This window comes from Penicillium hordei (assembly GCF_028827395.1).
Source record: "Penicillium hordei strain IBT 12815 chromosome Unknown utg000002l_segment0_segment0, whole genome shotgun sequence".
NCBI lineage: Eukaryota > Fungi > Ascomycota > Eurotiomycetes > Eurotiales > Aspergillaceae > Penicillium > Penicillium hordei.
In genome coordinates this window covers 2248589-2272437 of record NW_026623143.1, presented here as the reverse complement: position 1 = coordinate 2272437, position 23849 = coordinate 2248589, and the positions used below count along the sequence as shown (strand labels likewise).

Genomic DNA, 23849 nt, shown 5'->3' with positions numbered 1-23849 from the left:
AAATTCTTTTTCTATCGCTACCTCCATCCCACCATCCTTAGGGCCCCATATCTCAAGGTCACTTTCAGCCAATCACCGTGTAATATAACCTCGCACACGGAATCAAACGGCCTCCGAGCCCCGCTGAAAATTCATGTAAGCGGAGGAAAGGGCCACAATTAATCAGCACCGGGGTTATTTTACTAAGTCAGTTATTATCAATGCGTTACCAAGCATTGTTCTATTTATATCCTGACAAATCAGCACGGAATTTATTCCTAGGTACAATACATTGTAAACCAATCAAATTTCAGATTCGAACTATTCTGTCCCTGAATCCACCCTATCTCACCATAGGTTCAAATTTTGATATAGCTGAGAAACAAACTGCAAATCCATTTTGGTCAAAACCATCCAAACCCTTAGTTCACACCTCAAGTTCAAATCCAGAACATAGCACTAGCTACGATACCACACATCAACACGACGGGCGCAACCTTCTTGCCTCCGTGGTTTTTTATCGCCATTGGAATAGTGACGGTGGCAATAGGGGTCTGGTTTTGTCCGCAGTCACATTTACAGTGACATGGAATAGAGCTGGCAAGAACGGTTACCGTCACCATCGTGCCATTCTTGTCAGCCGGCGAAGTTCCACTGCCGAAATAAGTTGGGACACCAGTTGTCATGGCTGTCGAATTCAGGAACCCAACTGAGCCGGAGCCAAGGGCAGTAGTGGTCGCGGTCGCGGTCACAGGCGCAATCAAACTCACGTCACTAGTTGAAACATGAGAACTGTCAGAAGCTTTAGTTTCAGTCGCGGTAAAAGGCGCGGGGAAGTCTCCAGTATCTGTCACGATCAAAATTGCCGGGAAAATCCCGAGAGTGGAATCATCGCCCGTGGCTGGGACAAGCACTGTGGCCGAGGTGACAGTACTAGTTTCATGTAAGGATTTTGTTTCTGTGCAAGACGCGCCTGTAGGTGTCGGAGAGCCCATAAGCGTGCAACCTGAGGTGAAGTCAAATCTGTAGCCGTTGGCAACCATGTCATATGCTATATCTACAAGTCAGTATCATGTCCTGTCTGGGAGGCGGTGGGGCTCCTATATTCTTACTGCTAGGTCCATAGATGACAGTCAGATCTGGCGTAAATCTGTAGCAGGTTGTTTGGTCCGACAGACAGTTGATTCCGTAGGTTGTTGTTGCGTCTTTCTGTGTTGTTGTTAGTGATTAATTACAGGAGAAGCAGACGAGATACATACAGCGCCTATCACCTTGCCTCCATAGCCGTGGAAGTAATCAGGTGCATCTGTGACCCATGGAATCGTCTGTATGATGTTAGTTTTCTGGGTATCTTGGTGACTTTGTAGGAGGTAAACAAACAATTGTCGCGTCTTCGTGGGCAAACCCGAGAGCAGCCCAGCAGAGTTGGATCACCAACGCGAGGAGATATCTGAATGACATCCTGTAGATTACCGAGGAGAGCTTGAGAAGAGTTTCTTGGAGAAGGGAATTTTCAGCAGAAGAGATATTCTGAGACGCGAGGGTTTTGGAATGAAGTTTTGAAATGAGAAGCCATGTAGATCAGAAACAATGTAGTATAAACAATCGAACAATGTGAATGGAAAGAACAATAGACCGAATGATTGGAAAGAGCGAATCACAGTTAGATGCCTGGCCAGTAAGGCGTACATTAGTTAACTAGTTTAGTATAACTGGTTATAGTACATAGTAACCCTGAAGAGTTCTAGGAAAGAGGCCTTGACATTACTTTTGTCTATGCAAAACAGCCCATTCCTGCTTAACTGAAATCCCCCAACCTCCTTTTTGCGTCTGATCCATATCTCTGCTCTCCCCCGCCTCAAGAGAATCTTCGCTCCCTCGACGAATCTCTCTAGTCTCTGTGGGGTTTTGGACTGCGACGCCGACCTTATGCTTTGGCCCAACCGGCCGCAAACACAGCTCACTCGAGTCATCTTTAAGCGGCTGGAACTCGTCATCACCAGTAGACCTAGATCTTCCAGATGGGGGAGAAGACTTATTTGATGGACGAGCTGTCACCTCAGGTGTGTATTTTGAACGTCCCAGGAGGGGGCGCATCATAGGAACCGAAGCAAGGATAACGGCGAGACAGGGCTCCAGGCCACTGAAAATGTTGGCATGGGGAATCGAGTACGTAATGTCGGCGAAGTCCATTGTGGAGAGTATGGAGATACGAAGAATGCTGATGATGCATGTGCTATACTCCAGATTAGCAAAGACCCTTTCGTGTTTGGCTTTACACCGGTTGCCGTGCAGATCTTACACTGCTCCCAGGCCGAAGATAGTGATGAATGTCACTTTCTTATACGTGGCCATTTGCAGACTATACAGCAGAGGCATAGGTGTCACCAGCACAACAACATCGGTGAGGAGATTTATGACTCCCGTCACCGTGAAGGAGGTAACCTGGTTTCCACACGATCCCCCAGGAATAGTCTGGTCCCAGTTGTATGCAAACGGCCGACATATCAGACACCCGGCCAGTATTGTTCCAATAGTCCAGGCTACAATCACACTCATTGTTGTCCAGCAAATCCGCACGACCCAAGTGACGGGGAAGAGACTAAGATATAAGGACAAGATGGAGATTTTCGTACAGCTGAGACTCAGAACCCAAAGAAATTGCAATGGGACAATCAGCTGGAGGAGTTTGGTGATAGGGCCAAGTCCATACTTGGCTGCAATTGTAGTGACATGATCATAACCGATGCCCGCTTGTATCACGCCGGTGATGCTGATGGACTGGAGGCCGACGGCAAAGATCTGTATTTGTTAGTAAAGATTTCGACTTGGTTAGGAAAATACTCACAACGGCAGCAATTATGAAATAGTCACTTGTGATCCATCTCTTATCTGCAAGATGGTGAGCTAGAAGTCGCAGGCATACTGCTACCACTGCTAGGATGGAGAAAGAGATAGCTACGCCCAAGACCTGCCTTTGGGCTGGCGTCTCTATAGGAAATGTAACAACCATCTTCCATCTCGCAGGTGGGGAAAGAAAACAATCTAAATCAATCCGGGGACAATATTAAATAGGGAGTTTGAAACCAATACACATGGCGCTAGCACGGCATCTCAAAGCTAGCCCGGGGGTCGAAATCCTGAAGCGCACCAGGGGCAATGTCTGTTCAGCCCCCAATCTTTAGCAGTAATAATGCACGGAGGACATCTTGAGGGAATATGTGATAGTGAGCAAGAACCAGTCACATGGCGAATTCTTCTGCACAAATTTGCAGTTCAAATTAAGTGGAGGTTGGAAGGCCCAGCATATCCAGATTAACAACAGTATTATTATCGAGTCTAATGAAAAACAATTTGATTCTTCTGCATATGACAGGGAAACGTCTCCTCATTATTAGGACGCCGATTGGTGCACCAAGTGCCGCTTGTGCACTAATAAGGAATCCGTCTATAGTCCGGTATTTTAGTAGCGTGTTTGAGAACAAACCATTGGCCTAGCATAAGTAATCGAGCTTGGCGCAGTAACCGAATTATGTATCATGTTTGCGCTATGTAAAACTGCTTCCCCCTTTCCTCCGCAGTGCATCTGATATGTCAAACGTGGTTTTCACCCCTGTATTTCTGTGATATGGCTGCTACTCTTATTGTTGAGGTGACGGTCGCGGTCGCGATAGGTCTATTGACACTGCTCTACATTGTCATAGGAAAAACGAAGGAAGAAAAGAAACCTCTCCTCAAGCTTCCCCTCATCGGTGACCTCCATAGCTCCCCCATTGTGAAACCGCTTTTGAACTGGGACTCATGGACAAGGGAAAATGGCCCCATTGCGGTACCGAAGCTCTTTGGGCTCATACCCATTGTAGTGTTGAATTCATATGAGGCTGTGACCGAGTTGTTCAGCCGCCGCAGCCAGTGGTACAGCAATCGTCCGCCCTCTGTCAGCATGGAAATGATCACAGGGGCTGAGCCTGGGCAGTCGAAGTTTACTCTGATGCACGATTACGACGATCACCTCAAGTTCCACCACCGCATCCTGGCCCCCAGTCTGGGCGCTCTAGCCGCCCCACAGTATCACCCCTTAATGGAGCTCGAGTCTAAACAGCTATTATTCGATCTCTTAAATGCTGCACAGCAGTCTTCCCGAGGAATCAGCACAGGAACCATCTATCCACTTCTTGAGCGCACTCAATCGAGTGTTATACTTGCTCTGCATTATGGCTTGCGCATCCCAAGTTTTGAAGAACACATCTTGCATGAGATCATTGACATCCAGACCCAAGTAACCCACCTCGCTGCAAACCCCGGCCTTCCAGATATTATCCCGCCTCTGCGCCACCTGCCCGCATTTTTGTCACCCTGGAAACGTGCGGCTGACAAGCTGTACGCCACACAGGTGGACCTCTACATGCGGCTGTTCCGGCACGGGAGGGACTCGGCAGGCTGGAACTCTACCAAGCAGGCCATCGCTACAGCGGAGAAGTACTCTGAAGATGGTGTCCCCGACCTCGATCTCGCTTTTACTCTCGCGACCTCTATCCAGGGAGGTATGGAGACTTCACCGCGGCAGCTACTGTGGTTGTTCATTGCAGCGTTGCACCAACCGTCCTTTATGTCACGGGCGCACGCCTTGCTTGACGAGGTCGTCGGGCGTGACCGGCTACCACAGTTCTCGGACCGCGCAGAGCTCGCTTTTATTGACGCTATTATGCATGAACTTTTCCGTTGGCGGCCTATCTCGCCGGGATCAATTCCCCGCAGGGCGGACCGGGATGACGAGTTCAATGGTGTCAAGATTAAAAGGGGAGTCACTCTCATGGCCAATGCCTGGGCCATCGGTCGAGACGAAAAAGTCTTTGATCCCGCCCTGGGAGACCCTCAGGAGTTCGTGCCTGAGCGGTGGCTCCGGCGGGATGATGGCGGAGAGGAAAGACTGCGAACGGACCTTCCGTTGCCTGTCTTCGGGCAAGGCCGCCGAATCTGCCAAGGAAAGAAGGTTGCTACGGATGGATCTTTCATGCATGTTGCTTGTCTGCTGTGGGCGTTTGATATCGAGCCCGCGGATGGAGAAGAGGTGGATCCATGGGCGATGGTCGTGGCAGGATTCATGACAATGCCGAGGGAGCTCAAATTTAAACTCCGGCCCAGGGGCGACTGGGTACTGGATGTTATTAAGAAAGAGTGGGAGACGGCGGAGAAAAGTCTCGGAAAGGTTATGGGAACTAGTGTTGATGTTGAAGATAAATGATAGGATGTTAAACGAACGTGTGATGTTACAATTATATATATCCGAATTCACCCTGCAGTACGGGCGTACAGATAGCTTTTTCCAGCGCGTGTGGACTATTACAGATTAGACAACCCAGATACCTTTACGGCAAGGTCTCGATTCGGGAATACAAGGCTATCTCTTGTCGTTCGGGATTGGAAACCACACGTCGGGCCGAGTTTGCACCAACCTTGGGAACCTTCCAAGGTTGGAGGATCGTCCCTTGAATCATCCCTGTCTTCTGTAGTGTGCATGCTAGTCCTTATTTATCCTCTCTTCGAACTTCCGCGACAAGTTCGAGCTCATGATCACTGCTACGTTCATCGTTTCCATCATCGCGCTTCGTCTTTATACCTTGCCAGGCGCACAGCACCGCGCCTAGACTCGAGACCGTTCCCAGTATAAGCCCAACACGGAAAATGTCTTTGGTCGCCACGGGATAGACCGCCCGCATTTCTGGAGACGAGCCCATCGATACAACTTTCAGAACATATTTTAGGATCAGGTTTAGGGCCAGTGCTTTTATTGCCTTGCTAATGTTTTCCAGGAAAACTGCCTGCGCAACGGATATGAAGAGGGCTCGCCGAGCATCTGCGCGAACAGGACCAGGTCGATACCGGTTGCAACATCATTTTCAGGAAGCGTCCTTCTGTACGCTCTAAGCTTTGGGATTAGATGTCACGCAGTCAACCGCCATCTGGACCTCATGGAAGGCAAAGAGAACAGTGGACAACTTTATCAAAATGGTGATTAAGAAGTTATGAGACGACGAAACCCTTCGACACGAGCTACCTCACTTCAATGATAGTAGAAAAGCCTTTCAGGTTGGGCTAGGTTAAGATATATGGGTGGAAACTCTTATTTTTTCAATACTCGGGAGAAACGGCCCCTTTGCTCTGCTAGAGTAGAAAGTAGGCCAGACTGGCTCACATACATTTATCACATTTCCAGGATCTCTGAACTGTGTTTCCTTCGTTTACAGAAGCTTCCAACAAAAATCCTATCTAATCGTCCAGGCCGAAGAAACCTGATTGATACCAACCTTGACATGCTGGGTGTCTCCTCCCACGGAGAAGATCTGAGCATAAGTCGCATTATTGCTCGGGAATATTTGAGCGGTGATTGTAGTTTCGCCCTGGCCTCCGAAGACTTCGACACTGGACCAGTCTACATAAATACGCATGTTGATTTTGCCCTTGGCATCAGCAGCTAGTGGAGCGTAATAAGTGTCTGCGAATGTGTCGTCGAATGAAACATTACCAGATTGGGTCCGGTCGATGAAGAGCCTTTTGGTTGAGAAGTCATAGCCGACTCTTGTCTGTTCCTTGAGGTCTGGAGTAGCCCGAACAATAATTCCGAACTGAGAAGATCCTGATACGGCTGGTGCCCGGTCAGAGAAACTTAATTCAACCTGCAGCGCCTTTCCAACATCACCTAGTGATTTCGTCCCTCCAGTGACGGAAGACCATGACTGGTCAAGGCCTTTGTGGCTCACGAGGGAGCCCCAATTTTCCGTGGGATCCTGTACGAGGGTAGCCTTTCCGTTAATCCTCTTGAGAGAGAATTTACGGGGAGTTGACATGGCACCGCACCAAGGGTCAGTAGGGATCAGTGAAGCGTATTGCCAATTATTCATCCACCCAATAGCAACATGCTCATCCGAAGGTAGTCCATTGTAGACCTGGGCTGCGTAGAAGTCTGGCCCCCAGTCCACCCAGTTGGCTACTTGGCTTGGCGCCGATGAGTTTGAAAAGGAAGTTTGGTCGACACTGATACTGTCGGTGTCTGCGATGAAGGTGGTTCCATCGAAGTTTCCAACGACATACTGAGTACCTGAGCCGATGGTTCCAGGGGGCCCACCAGGATTGAGTCCCACCATTACAACCCATTTCACATTGGCATCATTTCCATCGACAGGGAGTGGGAAGAGATTCGGGCACTCCCACGCACCGCCGACAGCATTCACGGGCCCGAACTCACTAGCAACAGCCCAGTCCTTAAGGTCTTTTGATGTGTAAATCAGAAGCTTGTGAAGCACTGGCAAAGACAGGACAGCAATCCATTTCTTTGTCGGTTTGTGCCAAAAGATATAGGGGTCACGGAAGTTGAGAGACTGATCTGAATATGCGGTAGGTGGGTCCAGAATGACCGGGTTCACTGCATCATACGTGGTCCAGGTCATGCCGTCGTCAAGGCTGTATGCAATTGACTGAGATTGCTGGTTTTTTTGGACCTTCTTTCCACTTGGCAGAGTCTGTGCATATTTATACTAAATAATAAAATGTGTCAATTGCATCAAAACAGGAAGTAGATGGCATTTAAAGAACCTACATTAGAAGTATACATGGCAACCAAGGGAATCTTTCCATTGTGACCAAAGCCACTTGTATTGTCAACATCAGCCACGGCAGATCCGGACCAGAACAGCTCCGTGACGTTGGTAGGGTATCCGCGGGCGAGGAGGGCGATGGGCTGTTGCTCCCAGTGGGTTAAGTCCGAACTGGTGGCATGGCCCCATGACGTAGCCGACCCGTTTGGATCATACTGATAAAACAGGTGGTAGATACCTTTGTAATACAAGAGGCCATTAGGGTCGTTCATGAAGTGTTTCGGAGGCGTAAAGTGATACTGGGGACGGTAAAGCTCAGTGTAGGTAGGATTCTGCGCAGATACCGCCTGGAATACGCCGAGTCCTTGAAGGAGGGCCATAAGGATAACAATCATGACGAGGTGTTAGAAGATGCAGGGGTTCTGGTGGTAAAATAATTAGCAAATAAAAGGCTGGATGCTGGCAAAATGCAGCGACGACATGGTCCCTTTTATATGCTACTGATCATTAAAGCTTTCCCCCTCACTCTCGTCCCCGTATGCCCTGTATTCCCTAAATACTTGGTGACGTGGTTAAGGCTCTAGATACTATACCTACACAGCACACCGGGTTTCGTTTCTTAAGGGAAATACAACGATAATTACGGCAGGGTAATTTGAAAATCCGTCGCTAAGGCCTCGGAAGGTCCACCTTCGTTCATAACCCAAAGCTAGTATTTTCTAAAGTGCTGGTTTCGGTCCATAGGCGTGATTTCGCTCGAGGGATCACGGAAGGGTCCCCAACCTCCGTGATGGTTTCTCATTTTCCTTGTATTATTATTGATACTTCATGTCTGCTATGTGTGGGCTCTCCAAATATTTGCCCATCCTGTTAACTCTAACTCCTAAAAGGATCGTGATGGGCTGGACATTCACGAGCCTCTCTTCAAAAACGCGGCCAATCCACCTACACTGGACCCATGAAAACTTACCCCAATGCAGATCCCACTTCTATCTTTTGGCAGATCGTGGACAATATGAGTCCAGAAATCAGAATATTGATCGTCTTTAACTCCTTGACTAAAGCGGTATATTCTGTTTCGGGCATTTTGTTACCCCGCATACTCCGGTGCCGGGCTCCCGATCGGTGGCCAAGACGGATTTTCAACGGGATTTATTGCGGTATCTTCCTAATTAGGACGTAATACCCGCCTAGGCCCGAAGGGGTGAAGGTCGCGAGGTTGGTGTGGCCGTGACCGAAGTGTGACAAGTCGATACCTGACATCCAGACCAGGGGCAGTCCACCGCTGACCGATGACAACCAACGTCAGCCAGCTATGGGCCCGGAGACTCATCTAATGAGCTGTATCAGTTAAATTATCTCAAGATGTCTTCGAACGATCTATCAGCCTCAAGGATCTCACTCAAGGATCTCAATCACCGCGACCCGCTCTGATGATTGGTCGCTGAGGTTCAACCTCATTAAGGTTAATGCTCAGAATAAATGCATATGGGGTTATATTAATTCTAGTCTCGAGCACGAACAAAGCCTGAACACCCAAAACGATCAATCGACGTTCTCAATAGAGAGTTGATCACACCCCAGAACAATGTCAGTTGTAAGGACTATGAACTACTGGGAGTGCTTCGGAACCTGCGGGTATCTCTAAAACCTCTAGAACCTCTGAGCCTTCCAGCACGTCGAAACCGACCACCAGAAGCACCAGCAGTGTGGCTTCGTCGCCTAGTCCGGAAAAGAATACATCATATACTTCATCTGACTATGCCAAGAGCGGTGACCACTATGTTCACCATGATCCAGTCTTGGCCCAAACTGTTCACTGATCACCGCACTTATCTAGTGGCAATATTCTGGGCCTCGACCTGTTCCGTAAGTCCTCCAAAACATCTTTCATCTCTAGGGTCTAAAACTCTTATGCAGAGGTCTTCTGACTATTCGTGGAAAAACGAGGCCGAGGATTCATTGTTCAACCAACTGGACAATAGTGATCTCGAGGAGTTGACCACCTACTCGAAGTCAATTGGAGCTGACAATGAGTTCATTACATAAACTATGCCAATAGCAACCAAAATCGTCTGTCCACTTACGGCCCCGAGAACGTAGAGTTTATTAGGACTGTTGCTAAAAAGTACGACCAAACCGGTGTTTTCCAGAAGCCAGGTGCCCGGTGAGTTCAAGATCAGCACTGTGGTCAATGAGCAGGAAATTGGGGAGGGATCGGGGAATTCGAGAGTATTTTGTCAATTTTCTACGACTTACACTTAACACATGCAATATAAGAAGCAGCAGTCTACAGCGTAAAAAGCCTGCATTAATCCCCACTATACTCACGCTTCCGCTGGGCGCCTCTTCCTATCAATCGAGGAACCATTAGGTGGGTTCACATCCCGTATCTTCACTTTAATCCCTGCGCGCATATGTGGCAGTCCATTATGTCGATCTTGCCAAGCCTCGGTAAACAATGGCTATGCGGAGCCGAAGGATCGTGGGCGCAGTAGGGTACCTGCAATAGGAATATCCGAAATTGCTATGTGGAGCTTATCCCAGACCAGGAACTGATAGTAAAGATCCATAAGCGGGTGGCACACACCATCGTGTAGCATCTGCGACTCAGATTTTACTATCTTGGCCCTGAGCCACGATTAGTGGCCAATGACAGCGGACCTATGCAAGAATCGAATGCGATGCACTATTGGCGAATGGATAATCTTATTCACAAGTAACTTTTATCTATATGAGCCGTTCTATTGAGAATTGACCATGCTATTTCAGACTTTTGCTGGTAACGATTGTCACCTCTGCACTAGTGGTTGCGAAATTGAGTCTCGTTTCCCTCTACCATAGAATCACGGAAAGCATGAGGCTTACAATTGGGCACTTCACATCATATCGGCTCTCATATACGGGTAAAGCCTTGCCCTTACACTTGCATTGACTTCCGCATGCAATCTTGTCGTAGCGACCTGGGATTTGAGCGTCACAGAGGGAACATGCATCAGCCGCGAGGCCTTGTACATCGCAACCGGATGGATATCGTCGCATATTTAGCATTGAGCCTTCCCTCTATCCTGTTAGTGGTAAGCCTTCAGCTTACTCCTTGGAGCAACGCTAGTTCTCTTCCTGGATGCCTCGATATCACTCATGATCCGGCCTATCCACAGCTCTGGCTGTGAATATTTCCCAACCTTGGCGATATGTGTTTTGAGCTAACCAGAATACCTTTCTCCAGTAACGTGGAAGCAAATCCGATCGATGTCCGTCTATACATCACGCCCTTGGATGGAGGGATGGGTGAGATAGGTAGCAGTGCATGCCGCTATTTCACACACAATTCGCGCGGTGCTTCTTCCAACCGTTTCAAGATGACAGGATCTCATCAACGGCGTGATATCGCACATATAGAAAACCGCTAGATTGTGTGTAGCCGACTGCGCATAATCAAATAGGTTCAATGGAAAATGACGGAGGCGCGGGTGGATGAAGATTCTGGTGGTTTTACCGGGCGAAAGCCTGCCCGGATACTAAGCCTTGGGGGGGGGGGGTTGTGAATTTTAGAATTGTTTAGGCCTTTTGGGGTGCCTCAGGTGCCTAAAATGCAAGAGAGCATCCTATAAATGTTGGTGGGTAGGGTCTTCTTTATGGTCGCTGTCGAATGATCGGCGTGGAGGGGACGATGTTTCGATATTAATATGAATGGGTTATTATTTGGTGGTAAAAAACCTGGGAATGAAAAAAGTGCAGATATCAATTGATTCATTGAGTCCGGGAATCGAACGCCTAGCTTCGGGATCAAGATATTCATTCTGCTGTCGTTCCTTCCTAAACTGTGTGTCTGAATAGCTTCATATTTTGACTGTATATGTATGTACTCTCCAGGCAAATTGATTATCAACCACCACCAACAGGTATTCAAATTAGTTTCAAACTTAATAGGCAGCTTGCTGACCTTCTCTAGACTTTCCCTTTGGTTTTTTACCCTATCACATCGCCGCCAAGGCAGGAAATTTACGTTCTAATATTCTCTAGTGACATCTCTCTTAAGTTTTCATCCTATATGTGGAAGACAACGACTAATATTTCAACCAGCCCCCCCCCCCAGTGGCCCAGCGGTATTATGGCCGGGGCATCCCACACCAGGATGTCGCAACGGGTTTTACTCGCTCCCCACTGTCGGTTGGACTCCTATATGCTGAAGCTCTCCCGAAGCACTACACTAGGCAAACCCCCCGCGGAAGGGTATAGTCCCCCGTTACTTAGGGGGGGAGGCCGTAGTTAGTACGGTGAGTGGAGATATATAGGGGAATGGCCGGAGGAGAGGACCATGGACATTGAGAGACCAGACTCTGTCCATACCCTCCTGAGGTCTAGGAACGGTCTAGATTAATGGGGACCTTTTTTTTGATGTTATTCAACTTTTACCGTACCTTCCTTTTTTTCCACCTTGATGATGTCTCTTCCAAGGCTCTGTTTTTGTCTTGACGCTATCTATCACATCTTGGTTTAAGGTCCCCCCTCTCGCCCGCTGTTCCATCCGTGAAGCTAAGCTGTTTACCTTCCTCCCACCCTGACGTTCAATCTCATCATTATTGCCCAACAATGTTCATTTTTCTTCCTTCCCAACATCGTCTCCATCTTGATGCTCCGAGTCGTGCTTTTCCCGCCAGTGGACTTCGGGAGGTGTGTTGTTCAGCTCCATATTCATCTTTCTCCTCTATCGTGAATGGACCTCGGGCTTTCCAAGGTCCTTTATCTTCCTCCTCACTGTACAAATTTGTGATGTTTTCTGGGTGTTGAGCGCTGCTTACTTCCGTTCCAGTTCCCATATTTCCTTTGCATGCTGATGCTATATTCCCGGGTATTCGCTCTCGTCTCCATTTCCAGTATAGCTCGCCGTTCAACCATTGTCACTATTCCCCGCACGCGCTACATGCTATAGGTCCCACAAGCAAAGAGTACGCCACATGATTTAATGTTTAATCATTCCTTGCCGCTTGCCCCTGAGGGACCACGGCGCTGATATATATAGCGAGGACTGTTTGATTGAATAGTTCACACGGATGGACCTCGGCAATTTTCTGATTGGTAGAAATTCTACATCCACATACTTCGATTCCACGGCAGTCAACGCTTTGATCACACATAGCAGCGATAACTGCATGAACTCAGCTTGGGAACTTATGCCTGGCCAAGGCATAGATATGAGTGAACTTTCCTATCTTCAAGAGCGATGTTCACAATATTACCCAGTCGAAAAGCTACAGACGCATCCAATGTAATGCCAGAATGGCCGAGAGTCTTTGCAACTTTAACAGTGAGTTTCAAAGACTGGATGGGCAGCTCCGGAACCCAAAAAGTCTCTCAGGTCGGCTGAACGTCGACAGGCTACAAGGAATCGGTTACCAGGATCTAGGTGGTGCAACATTATATCTCAGAAATATACGTTTGTGCTGAGGCTAGCAATCTGTTTACGTGTTAGAGGATGTCCCAGTACCATGGGCGCGGAGGACTCGATGTCGTGATTCGTGATTGGAGGATTCTTTGTGAGGAGACTTTCTATGTCATACGTGGTAGACCCAAGCCTAAAGTGGACTCCACGCGGTGTATAGTATCCAATCAGCATGCGGCCCAGCCTACCGGACGAGTTCTGAACTATACCAGCTGCCACCTGGCTCGGATTCGACTGTACGGCCGGGGCTGCGATCACCGCAGATACGAGTGACACCCACATGGCCGATAGATTGCTTGGGCATCTACGGTCTACTGTTTAGAGATACTCGGTCGATAGGCAAAATGGCTCTCGTGATCGGATGTGTCACATCTCATGGTATATAGCTAGGAAGTATGATATTTTTGCAAATCTACCTGAATGAATGACTTTAATTCTAAACTCACCGAAGAACTACAATTTGACATTTAGTCCACTCCGGTAGAAATGTGGATTAGGATGAAGAAATTGGCCGAGTCGCCGTCGGCTTTGCGACGAATGGTCAGCTCCAAACGGAAATATGTATTCAAGGAATGTCATGGTAGGCCAAGCAAGGTGAGAATTTTCAGGCCAAAGGGAATAGAAACCATGGTGATATATACATTACAAGTTCAAGCTTTGATCCATCGAATGTTCAGTAGACGTAACGGAAGGAAGGGTTCTCCTTGTCAGTGAGCCCAGACCATTTGGTTTCGTCGACGCCGTTCTCATCAACGCGCTTTGTCTGGTCTCTTTGACGGTTTTGCCACTTGTAATAGATGAAGAGCACCACAGATAGTACAGCCGCCGCAGCCTGCGTTGCAAGAACAGCAATCTTGGCCGGTTGGTATTGCGGTGCATCGCGTGCCTGGAATGTTTGTGGGCCAATGATGTTTCCGACCGAAAAGGAACCAGCAACAAGAGCACTAGCAAATGCACGCTTGGTATGTCCAGCGCAGTTGGCCATGGTCCACTGGTATAGAATGGGAAGAGTTGCTACAATTGCGTTGACAAGATAAATGCCGATCAGGACACCGGCCTTGTTGGTTTTAGGCAAGAAGGATAGTAATGCTCCGCCGATGATTCCAGGAATGGTACAGAGTACATTCCAGGCCCAGCGATTGGAAGTTTTCCGGATACCAAAACCCACGAGAAGGGTGAAAAATATACTAACAATGCCGCCAGGTGTATTGAGAAGGGCTGAGATGGGACCCGAAAAACCAAATCCGGCAATTAAAGTCGAGGAATATGTCGTCACCACACCACTTGACACGGATATCTATTCAACATTGGTCAATAAAACTGCAGGGGATATTTGAAGCAAGGGGTGACCGTCGGAATGTGAGACACACCAGAATTGTTATCACAGTCAGGAGCCAAAGCTGAATATCGAGGACGGCCTCCCAAATTTGTTTCAGGTTCAAAGTTGTGCTCCATACTCCAGTCTGGTTTTCACTGACGTGTTGAAGGAGGGCCACCTTTTCGCTATCTGACAACCAGGGTGCCTTCATCGGTGTATCCGGAAGGAAGAAAAATGTGAGACCACCAACAACAGATGTCACCAATCCGAGAACAAGAAACATAATCCGCCAACCTTCTAGTGACGCATGATGCACATGCTGGAATCCAAAAGATATGAGACCTCCAATTATCTGAGCCACACCAAGACCCATATACCATATAGTGAATCGAGGAGCTTGTTCGCTTTTTGTGTAGTACTGGCTGCTAATAAGCATCAAGGATGGTCCCACTGTCGCTTCAAAAATTCCCAGGAAAATGCGTGCTGCCAGCAGGCTCTGATATCCTCGGGCACCAGCGGAGGCGGCAGCCGCGACTCCCCAGAGGAAAACATTTCCGCCGAGCCATTTGGCAGCCGGTACTTTTTGTAAGAAGTATACTGTAAATCGAGGCTTAACAATGATACTCGAAGAAAATTCTGCCGGGGGGATGGATAAAAAATACTCACCATTAGGTACCTCCGCGATCAAGTAGGCAATGAAGACCCATGTGGCAACGTTGGAGAACTCATTGCCGACGAGTCCCAAGTCTTTTTTGATACCCATAACAGCTGCATACTGTATACATCCTTGCATTAACAACATGGCTTATACGGCTGAATTGACAGTCAGACTCACGTTCAGCATGACCTTGTCCAAAAACTGCAGGACATAGCAGCAAAACATATAAGGCATCAAACGTCGATCAATCTTACGACGTAAAGCGCTCAGATCAACCTGAGAGTCAAGCGCCCCATTTTGATGGTCCTTGAGATATACCACAGCATCATCAACTTGATTTGTAGGAGTTTGTGGTCCTATCTCGGATTGGATTTCACCCATCGCGGCTGGGAACAATAGGGAAACAGACAAGGAACAGCGTAGCCAGTCCAGTAGAGAGGTTGTGAAGCAAAAGAAGCAAGGAAAGTTAAGGAAAAAGGTTAGTGGAAAAAAAATAACTAGTGGGAAACACAGATGATTCATGCGACAAAAGCATAAATAACGTCGCAACCATCGTGGAGATCGCGTGGCTACACGAAGTCCCACCTGGCAACGAATTAGAATCGTTATTCCAAGACGCTAGAACCTTTCCTTGTTGGGAAGTGAAGTTTACATATGAAAGGGATGAGCTAAATATCAATAATATTGCAGCAATAATCTTGACAAACCTTGAAAGACCGGGAAAGTACGGAGTCCGGTGTGTGAGGAGCATAAAGTACGACATACATGACCGGCAATAATCGGTGCTATTTCAAAACAGGAAAGTGCTGTGGGGCAAGCATTTTTGGTGTTTTTTATATATTTTTATATATTTTTATATATATTATTTCATAATAATAATTCTTATGCATAAAAGAAATCCCTGTTTTGATTTCTTTACCCATGTAGACGCTTGATTATGTTCTCGCTTATACTCTTCCCCTTACCCCTTCGCACCCTTTCTCCCTAATAATGGGCTGGGTACACAATGCGTCGCCCGAGGTGGAAGCTGCCTCGCAGTATCCTCTCATTTTGGGTGTATGTTTGAGTCTTACCATCTTAATGGTTTTCACAGTTTCCCTGAGACTTTTCCTTCGAGCGCGAGCCAGTCGATGGGCAGCAGCAGACTATGTGATGGTTGTTAGCATGGTAAGTTAATCTGCATCTGATACAGGGGATGGGACGACTAATTCTCGAGCAGGCATTTGCTGTTATATACAGTGCACTCTGTATTTCTCGTGGGCATCGCCAGCTCTCCCCGTAGCCGCATGAAACTTACAGTCGCAGAGAGTCGATATGGACTAGGATTGCCGTTGAAGCAACGGCCACCAGCAAATTATCTAACATATTCTAAGGTCAATATCCTTTTTTTGCATTTTAGTTTGACGCTTTGTGGTTACATTCTATTGGCAAACTGACCAAAAGGCAAATAGCTCAACTATGCAGGACGGCCCTTTTACCAGGTTGGCATCGCGGGGTTCAAGGCTTCGCTTTGCCTGAGCTATCTACGATTGATATCTGGAACATCAAAGCGTGGTTACCGAATAGTGATCTGGATTGTTATTGCAGCATCTACGTTGGGTCATATCGCCGGTGCTCTTAGCTTGATCTTCAATTGCACTCCGGTACGCAGAGTCACTCCCTACAACGGCCACATGCGACCACAATCTGACAAGGATTCACCTACAATAGGTTCGACGATCATGGAACAATCATGTGCCGGGTACATGCCTCCCCGTGGGAGGCCTATTCTACGGTCTCGCAATCTACACCATCATCACAGATGTGACCATTATCGTGCTTCCCATTCCATTGCTCCTTGGACTTAATATAAAAGTCGCACAAAAGGCTGGCGTTGTGTGCCTTTTCCTCCTTGGCCTCTTCACCACGGTTTGCTCTATCATGCGGCTAACTCAGATTCAACGTGTGGCTTTCGGAGATGGAAACTCCACAATGCTTGTGTTGTGGGGAACGATTGAGTTCAACGTGGGCGTAAGTGGAATGACAAGTTTTGTCCGAGATATAATGGCTGATTTGTCCGTGTTAGAACATCGTCACTTGCATTCCATACCTGGCGCCTCTACTGAAGGGCCTCGTGCGCGGAATCGCTTCGACTGGTGACAAATCAAAGCAGTATTATTATGATAGTCAAGGCAGAAGCTACTTGATGGATAATTGGTCCAAAGATCAGAATTCCCAAATGCGGTCAACTGCTTCCGGCCAAAGACAGCCAAAACGAACACCGAGTGAAGAGCTCATTTTGGCCACTCAGGAGCCCGAGCATGGGGGTATCGAGAAGACAGTAGAGTATAGAGTTTCTTCAGAAGGCAGGCCAACCAAATAGGAAGTTTAGTGACCCGCCAACTAACTGGCGCGAGTTTTGGCTTGTGTATGGAGTCTATACTTTTCATTCATCCAGTTCCCAATTATTTAGAAATTGTATTAATCCTTTTTCGCGTTTTTTCCTTTCTTTTTTCCCCTCTTTTTTTCCTCTTTTTTTCCTGTTTTCTTCATGCTTACCCCCCTCTACTCCGTACCCCTGCACCCCTTACCTTTTGTGGCGTTTGAGTTCATGGCAATAATATTTTTGTGGTTGCAACATCCAAAAAACAGCAAGTTCGAGCTCTACTAATAGCGAAAATGGTCGGCCGACTTCCGGAATCTGCGATATTGAATCTCGGCATGATAGGCTATGGGGGTGTTTTCTTTTTGAAGACAGTCTGATTCAACTTGGTTGGCCGAATCTTGGCCCAGACGGGATCCACCGGATCAACCCGCTCGGCGGCAGTGGACCCCCGTCCGCGTGCACTCAGAATGTCCTCTGTACATATGTACAATGCGGCAAATGCGTCTGCGATAGGATGAGATCGAGTCCGGGATGCACTGGTTGTAATCAAAATGTAACTTCGTTAATCTAAGTCTGGCTAGTACAAAGCAATGGTCTCAGCCCTTGATTTATTCACAAACTCAAATTATATAGCTTCAATTTTAATGGTTAGCTCCCGAATGGCTCGAATACGGAAGCCGGGCTTGGGAAAGCGGTACCCTGCCTATCTTCCAATCAACATCCATCCTCATGACCTGACTCCAATCAACATGATTCTGCTGTAACATGGCCCAAGCCGTCCCAAGGAACAGTCTGGCCTTTATTAAATCTTATTTTAAATGGATCTTTTTAATCCTTCCAGTCCTTTCGGGTTAGGTAGCCCACTAGAAGGATTACGGATTATTTCCGTATTGAAGTCTGCACGACTCCCAACAGAAATTGGTCTAGGTGGCATGACTAATTGTGTGATTTGGCACAGAGTTAACCCACAAGCGGGGTGAGACATGGTCTGAGTTGTATTTCATATAGATTGAGGCAATCAAGCTGGACTGTGTTACTTGAACTGCGCACCATACTTTGTTCACCATGTCTGATTCTCCAATTCTGATTATCGGCGCAGGTATCAGTGGCCTCGTACTGGCCCAATACCTTCAGCGACATGATGTTCCGTTCAGGATCTTCGATCGAGACTCCGCAATTGATGCCCGAAGTGGTGGATGGGGTCTGACACTGCATTGGTCACTCCCTGCCCTGCGTGATTTATTGCCAGAACACCTCGTTGAGCGGTTCCCTGAAACATTTGTCAACAAAGAAGCGTCTGCCCGAGGCGATGTCGGTCGCTTCCAATTTTTTGACCTTAAGTCGGGAGACGCATTATACAATATTCCTGCCGCGGAGCGCATTCGCGTCAGTCGTGTTCGCCTGCGACAGTTACTGACAACCGGCGTGGATGTTGAAGTAAGTTGTAATATTGTCGTCTTTAGAATAATCTGATAGGCGCTAACGTCGATTAGTGGAACAAAAACCTTCGTAGTATCGAGTCTACAGCCGATGAAATCACCGCGAGTTTTGAGGATGGTACATCTTACACCGGGCGGCTACTGGTCGCATGCGACGGTTCACGGTCGCGCACACGCGAGATTCTTTACCCAGGTTTACAGATGAACCAGTTACCAGTGCAGCTTCTAGGTGCATCGACACTATACAGCGCGGAGGAGCTAGGCGGCATTGAGTCAATCGACCCTTTCATATTCCAAGGCTCTCACCCTGAGTCCAACGTCTTCCTATTCTTCAGTTGTGAGTTCGACTAATCCTCTGCTCTCCTTTACAGGTTACTGATGTCTTTAGTTCTGGATACCCCGAACAACTTCGAGAATAGTAGCAAGGACCGTTACCACTGTCAAATCATCACCTCCTGGGCAGATTCGAAGGAAATTCCTGTCCCAGACGCGAACGCCGAGCGGATCACGTTGATGAAGAAGTTGACTGATAATTGGTCGGAACCATTCCGCTCACTGGTACACAAGCTTCCCGACGACGTGGAAGTGCGCTCGATTCGCATCGAAGATTGGATGTTCAGCCCGGGCAGGGCACACGCGCATCCCCGGGCGGTATTGATGGGTGACTCGGCTCACACAATGACTATGTGTATGTGATTCTTTCAATCATTATTACGTGGCCGTGGTAGTATCTCTAACCTCAACCAGTCCGCGGAGAAGGCGCCAACAACGCGATCGTCGATGTGTTGGATCTCGTGAAGCGTGTTGATATGCGCCAGCCAAGGTATGAATCTAACTACCTTCCAACTCTCTTTGATTAGGTTCAAACTAATGATCGCTATTTCAATCACCAGGTCCTTCGATTCCGAAGCCTTGTTATCCTCCCTTGCGGCATATGAAAATGATGTCTTCTCACGAGCTGAGCCTAGCTTCCTCAACTCCAGACAGGCATGTTTAGATGCTCATGACTTTTCTAAAATTAAAGGAAGTCCACTGGTTGGGTTACGAGATTTGAAGAAATCCGGCTGAAGTTACTAAGATCTGTCACATGTGATTGTATAGAAACTGCGAAATTTCCCGCCCGAGGAAATATTTCAAGTGAAAACGGGATAAATTATACCAGAATAGAGTAATCCCAATATCAACTAGCTGTTGAGATTAAGACCTCGGGATATCATGGGTGTTGGTAGTTGCTCAGATCGATCCAAGTGCTTATCAGTGCCAAGTCCCCGAGCCAGTCTCACTCCCGGCCCCGACCTCCACACATTCCATTTCTCCCGGTACCAGCGGAAAATCCAGGCCTGGAGTTATCAACTCAAATTGAGAAGAAAAGGCCATTCAAATGCAAGGCTGACGGGCAATGAACCACACCGCGTCAAATCAAGCGGCTACGGTGCGCGTATCGCAGCGTCAACCGCAAGCCTGCCGAGGTAAATGGCGAACTTGTGCTGCGGAAATTGTAAGCGACTGACATGATGCAGAATGCACGAAGCGCAAACGCAAATGCGACAAACAAAACCCCTGCTCGAGATGTAAACGCTTAAATCTGAAGTGCTCAATAGAAGTCGTCCAGCTTAGACGCAACGCTGTGCAGCATGGGTCAGAAATTCGGTTTTTACGTTCGCTTTTGGTAGACATTGAATCGTCTCCACCTGATCCAGTACTCCATGTCGTTGAAAAGATCAAAAATCGAATATTTCGGCTGGAGACCGGCCAGGATCCTACAGAATCAGATGTATCCAACACCACTTCGGCGCAAGAGGAATTAAGTACAACTGAGGACCGTGCACCTAGCAAAGTGTCGCTCGGTTCAAATGAAAACACCTCTCATCAAATTGACTCATCGCTTCTCACGGCCATTGAACATCTTGCTTGGGGTCGTAATTCCGCTGGATGCTTCCCTCACAGGACGTGCTCATGCCAGTATCGCAAAGATGGATTCCAATCGCTATCAGGCCCTTCCCCAGTCAATGGACCTAATCTGGGCCTGAACTCCTCTTTTCCCAGCACTCCGGACGCCCGGAAGCTGATCAAGTTCCATATATGCAATGTAGCCTGGCATCATAATTGCATCCATGGTCCAACATTTCTCGAGCAATGCGAGTTATTCTGGGAGACTGGGAGATTTGATGACCCTCTATGGCAAGCGCTGTACTTTTCTGTCTTGAGTGCCACCGTCGGTTCAATTCAAGATAGTACGAAAGTAAGAGAACTTGTTGATGTCGACCTACAGGCAATACCATCAACACAACAGCTGTTCTCTGCTATGGTCCAAACACTCTACAACTCACATTTTCTCAGCAATCTCTCCGTATACTCTGTTCAAGCAATCGTCATATCGACGGAGGTCGCTCATAATCTTGGTTTAAGTCAACTGAACGCGACTTTATTCAATGCCGCAGTGCGCATTGCTGAGTGCCTTGGGATCCACAAGATTCAGGATCAATCAATAAAACCTGCTCAAAACAAAGATGAATGGGATGAGAAGGTGGAACGAGAAGTGGGAAAGAGAGTATGGTGCCAAATGATCATCCAAGACCATTTCGCCATTCCTTTTACCGACACCTACAGCATCTCTCCGATGCATTTCTCGACAGGTCCCCCAATGAACGCAGATGACTATGACTTGACGGATATGCCTATCACATCTCCCACCATAAGCACGTACATCCGTGTGCTCGTAAATTTGGCAGAATTGATGCCCGGTCTGGTTGACGGATTAGGTCCAATGAAATCCAGAAGGCCTATTCGAGAGCAATACCAACATATTCTGCATATAGACCAGAAAATGAGAGGCATTGTGAAAAACATACCCTCTTTCCTCCTACGCGCCGATAAGACCAAGGAAGCACAAATTCCATGGCTTGCTATCGCTCGACGAAGTCTCGCTATCACTGCAGCCGAGAAGATTATCATGATCCATCGGCCGTTTCTCTTCCGCTCTTTCAATAATCAGACATATATCTACTCAAGACGTACTTGTGTTGCCGCTGCAATGACAATTTTGCGAGAACACGAGGTAATAATAAGAGAAGGGGATATCTCGATATGGACCCATACAGCCTTTGTGATTACCGCTGCGGTCATTATGTGCTTTGAGGTTAATGCAACTGCAGAGAACCAAGTCGCTATCGCCCAAACCCACAAGGATGCAATAGTCGCAGCTCGCACCCGCCTTGCTGACCGAACTAATGACGTGCTTGCTCAGCGAGGTGTTGCGTTGATCGATGCTATCTTTACTGCAGACATAACCTCAGACTCTGCAGGACTTGGCAAGAAAATGATTGATTTTGGTCAAATTCTGGCCAAGTTCTCAACTTTTACAAGAATGAACTTAGGTCCTGACACCCCGGACACATCTGCTGGCCGGTTCTCGAATGCTGATCCTCAAGATGTGATCGGTGCCCATTTTAACGAAATGCAACCGGCTTGGGATACAGCGGAAGACATCGATTTCGATGCATGGTTCAATGAGACGTTCCACACTCTACATGACCCACTTCAGTTTTAAGACGAGCGAAAATTTACAATCGCTCAAAGCGACTCCTTCAGTGAGCAATTCCAGCCATTGCGATATCTTTAATTAATTCCCTCACATAACCTGTGTCGTTCACTCCCTCGTAATCCCAGAAGGGCTTGGGGGAGTTGTGCTTGTCATTGTGCACTGCCAGAGCAACCTCCTCCTGGTCCTGGTCCTTGTACTTGGCCAATTGGCCAGTAATACTGTGCATTACACCTCTGTTGTGGAAAATGACCACATCACCCTCTTGCCAATGGTGGGCATAGATGTTCTCAGTAGCATATATCTTACTCTGCGTCTTGTATACCACTTCTCTAACCTTCTGAACATCATCCATCACCGTGATCTCGCCTGTCGCTGGGTTCCGCGTGGTGAGCTTGTAAACGCAACAACCATGCACCTGTAAGAATGGCCGGTCGGGATTGAGCGGGTTTCGCCATACCATCTGATAAACGTTGTGACCCGATACACTTTTCTATTGTATGAAGTCGGAAAGGCAACTTACTGGGTGCTCGGCGACTTTGTCCCACGCCCATTCTGACAAATTTTCCACTGTTACCTCCCGTCCAAAATTGAGGATCGTCAGACCATCTTCGGAGGCTTTGCATTGGCGGATATACTCATATGCTTGAGGAGCATAGGTGACTGTGGTATTGAGAGCGAACTCTTGTTCCTCTGGCGTCAACAGAGAATATACACGAGCGCCGGAAAAGACTATGCTGAGGTCAGTGGTCGGACCTATCTGCGTTTATTCGGTTTACTCACAAGCCGTGGCTCCAGCACTGATGGTCTTCTCTTTCCCATCAGGAAACTTGATCTTCTGATCAGGTGTATTGGGGATACAGATTGAGTGCAGGATAGTCACTTCACCTGACAGACGCTCATAGAAAGGGGTATCCATGTGCCAGCGGTATGGGCGGGTATAGCCGTCATCTAGTTACTCTTGACTGAGAGGCTACTCGTGAAACAAGGTATGATCCTGTCTCGCTGGTCAGCCAAACAAAAGTTTGGAATGTCGACCAGACGGGGGTTACGAACAAGATGCACCACCTCCAACTCCTTTAGACCCTCATAATCCTGGAATTTCCCCGAGCCAATGATTCCAACCTGGGAGGCTCTGGGGATCCTCCCTGCTTTGTAGGCAGATAATATGTTCTTCAGGTCGCTCACAGCTTTCTCTCCGGCTGAATGGATGTCAGATGCATTAGGATCGAAAATCTTAGCGAGCTTCGGCAAGACGGTAGGGTCAATGCCTTTTTGGTTCCTTATGACAACGACTTGATTCTCGAAAAGAGCTTTTCGGAGAGTATCCTTATCGTTGTCGGTTAAGCGGTCCAAATCCAGCATGGCCATTCCTGGAGGCAGTTGGATTTCCGCGCCAGTGGCGGGGCTTTGTCTGATTTCACCAGTCAGGAGATTGAAGGTCAGACTTGTTAATTCAGGCATTGTGCACTTCGAATGAATTTTTAAAGTCTTTTCAACTGGTAATA

The 23849-nt window shown here is 47.7% G+C and overlaps 11 protein-coding genes across 11 annotated transcripts; 5 read left to right on the top strand and 6 right to left on the bottom strand.

Annotated features, from left to right (window-relative positions):
* Window positions 1-419: 419 nt before the first annotated feature.
* On the bottom strand, window positions 420-1440 carry N7537_004157 (uncharacterized protein; the record flags this gene model as incomplete). Its single annotated transcript, XM_056895215.1, has 4 exons — window positions 420-1030; window positions 1092-1188; window positions 1239-1304; window positions 1360-1440. 4 exons carry the CDS (start codon window positions 1438-1440, stop codon window positions 420-422), a joined length of 855 nt encoding a protein of 284 aa, XP_056754963.1.
* A 303-nt stretch (window positions 1441-1743) lies between these two features.
* Window positions 1744-2992, bottom strand: N7537_004156 (putative integral membrane protein; the record flags this gene model as incomplete). Its single annotated transcript, XM_056895214.1, has 3 exons — window positions 1744-2215; window positions 2282-2781; window positions 2828-2992. 3 exons carry the CDS (start codon window positions 2990-2992, stop codon window positions 1744-1746), a joined length of 1137 nt encoding a protein of 378 aa, XP_056754962.1.
* A 615-nt stretch (window positions 2993-3607) lies between these two features.
* On the top strand, window positions 3608-5224 carry N7537_004155 (cytochrome P450; the record flags this gene model as incomplete). The annotated part of the gene is made up of 1 exon (XM_056895213.1): window positions 3608-5224. The coding sequence occupies one exon, from the start codon at window positions 3608-3610 to the stop codon at window positions 5222-5224; it is 1617 nt and encodes a 538-aa protein (XP_056754961.1).
* Window positions 5225-5507: 283 nt separating this feature from the next.
* On the bottom strand, window positions 5508-5699 carry N7537_004154 (uncharacterized protein; the record flags this gene model as incomplete). Its single annotated transcript, XM_056895212.1, has 1 exon — window positions 5508-5699. The coding sequence occupies one exon, from the start codon at window positions 5697-5699 to the stop codon at window positions 5508-5510; it is 192 nt and encodes a 63-aa protein (XP_056754960.1).
* Window positions 5700-6245: 546 nt separating this feature from the next.
* N7537_004153 (glycoside hydrolase family 32 protein) lies at window positions 6246-7969 on the bottom strand (the record flags this gene model as incomplete). Its single annotated transcript, XM_056895211.1, has 2 exons — window positions 6246-7514; window positions 7577-7969. The coding sequence occupies 2 exons, from the start codon at window positions 7967-7969 to the stop codon at window positions 6246-6248; spliced, it is 1662 nt and encodes a 553-aa protein (XP_056754959.1).
* A 1396-nt stretch (window positions 7970-9365) lies between these two features.
* Window positions 9366-9623, top strand: N7537_004152 (FAD linked oxidase N-terminal; the record flags this gene model as incomplete). Its single annotated transcript, XM_056895210.1, has 2 exons — window positions 9366-9443; window positions 9495-9623. The coding sequence occupies 2 exons, from the start codon at window positions 9366-9368 to the stop codon at window positions 9621-9623; spliced, it is 207 nt and encodes a 68-aa protein (XP_056754958.1).
* A 4070-nt stretch (window positions 9624-13693) lies between these two features.
* N7537_004151 (putative MFS transporter) lies at window positions 13694-15377 on the bottom strand (the record flags this gene model as incomplete). The annotated part of the gene is made up of 4 exons (XM_056895209.1): window positions 13694-14317; window positions 14391-14935; window positions 15005-15113; window positions 15174-15377. The coding sequence occupies 4 exons, from the start codon at window positions 15375-15377 to the stop codon at window positions 13694-13696; spliced, it is 1482 nt and encodes a 493-aa protein (XP_056754957.1).
* Window positions 15378-15986: 609 nt separating this feature from the next.
* Window positions 15987-17358, top strand: N7537_004150 (uncharacterized protein; the record flags this gene model as incomplete). Its single annotated transcript, XM_056895208.1, has 6 exons — window positions 15987-16163; window positions 16216-16252; window positions 16302-16369; window positions 16448-16639; window positions 16707-17006; window positions 17062-17358. 6 exons carry the CDS (start codon window positions 15987-15989, stop codon window positions 17356-17358), a joined length of 1071 nt encoding a protein of 356 aa, XP_056754956.1.
* A 1068-nt stretch (window positions 17359-18426) lies between these two features.
* N7537_004149 (FAD-dependent oxidoreductase) lies at window positions 18427-19868 on the top strand (the record flags this gene model as incomplete). Its single annotated transcript, XM_056895207.1, has 5 exons — window positions 18427-18798; window positions 18855-19137; window positions 19189-19488; window positions 19548-19623; window positions 19694-19868. 5 exons carry the CDS (start codon window positions 18427-18429, stop codon window positions 19866-19868), a joined length of 1206 nt encoding a protein of 401 aa, XP_056754955.1.
* Window positions 19869-20199: 331 nt separating this feature from the next.
* N7537_004148 (uncharacterized protein) lies at window positions 20200-22350 on the top strand (the record flags this gene model as incomplete). Its single annotated transcript, XM_056895206.1, has 2 exons — window positions 20200-20269; window positions 20321-22350. The coding sequence occupies 2 exons, from the start codon at window positions 20200-20202 to the stop codon at window positions 22348-22350; spliced, it is 2100 nt and encodes a 699-aa protein (XP_056754954.1).
* Window positions 22351-22387: 37 nt separating this feature from the next.
* Window positions 22388-23805, bottom strand: N7537_004147 (TauD/TfdA family dioxygenase; the record flags this gene model as incomplete). Its single annotated transcript, XM_056895205.1, has 4 exons — window positions 22388-22804; window positions 22865-23073; window positions 23125-23292; window positions 23394-23805. 4 exons carry the CDS (start codon window positions 23803-23805, stop codon window positions 22388-22390), a joined length of 1206 nt encoding a protein of 401 aa, XP_056754953.1.
* Between the last annotated feature and the right edge of the window lie 44 nt (window positions 23806-23849).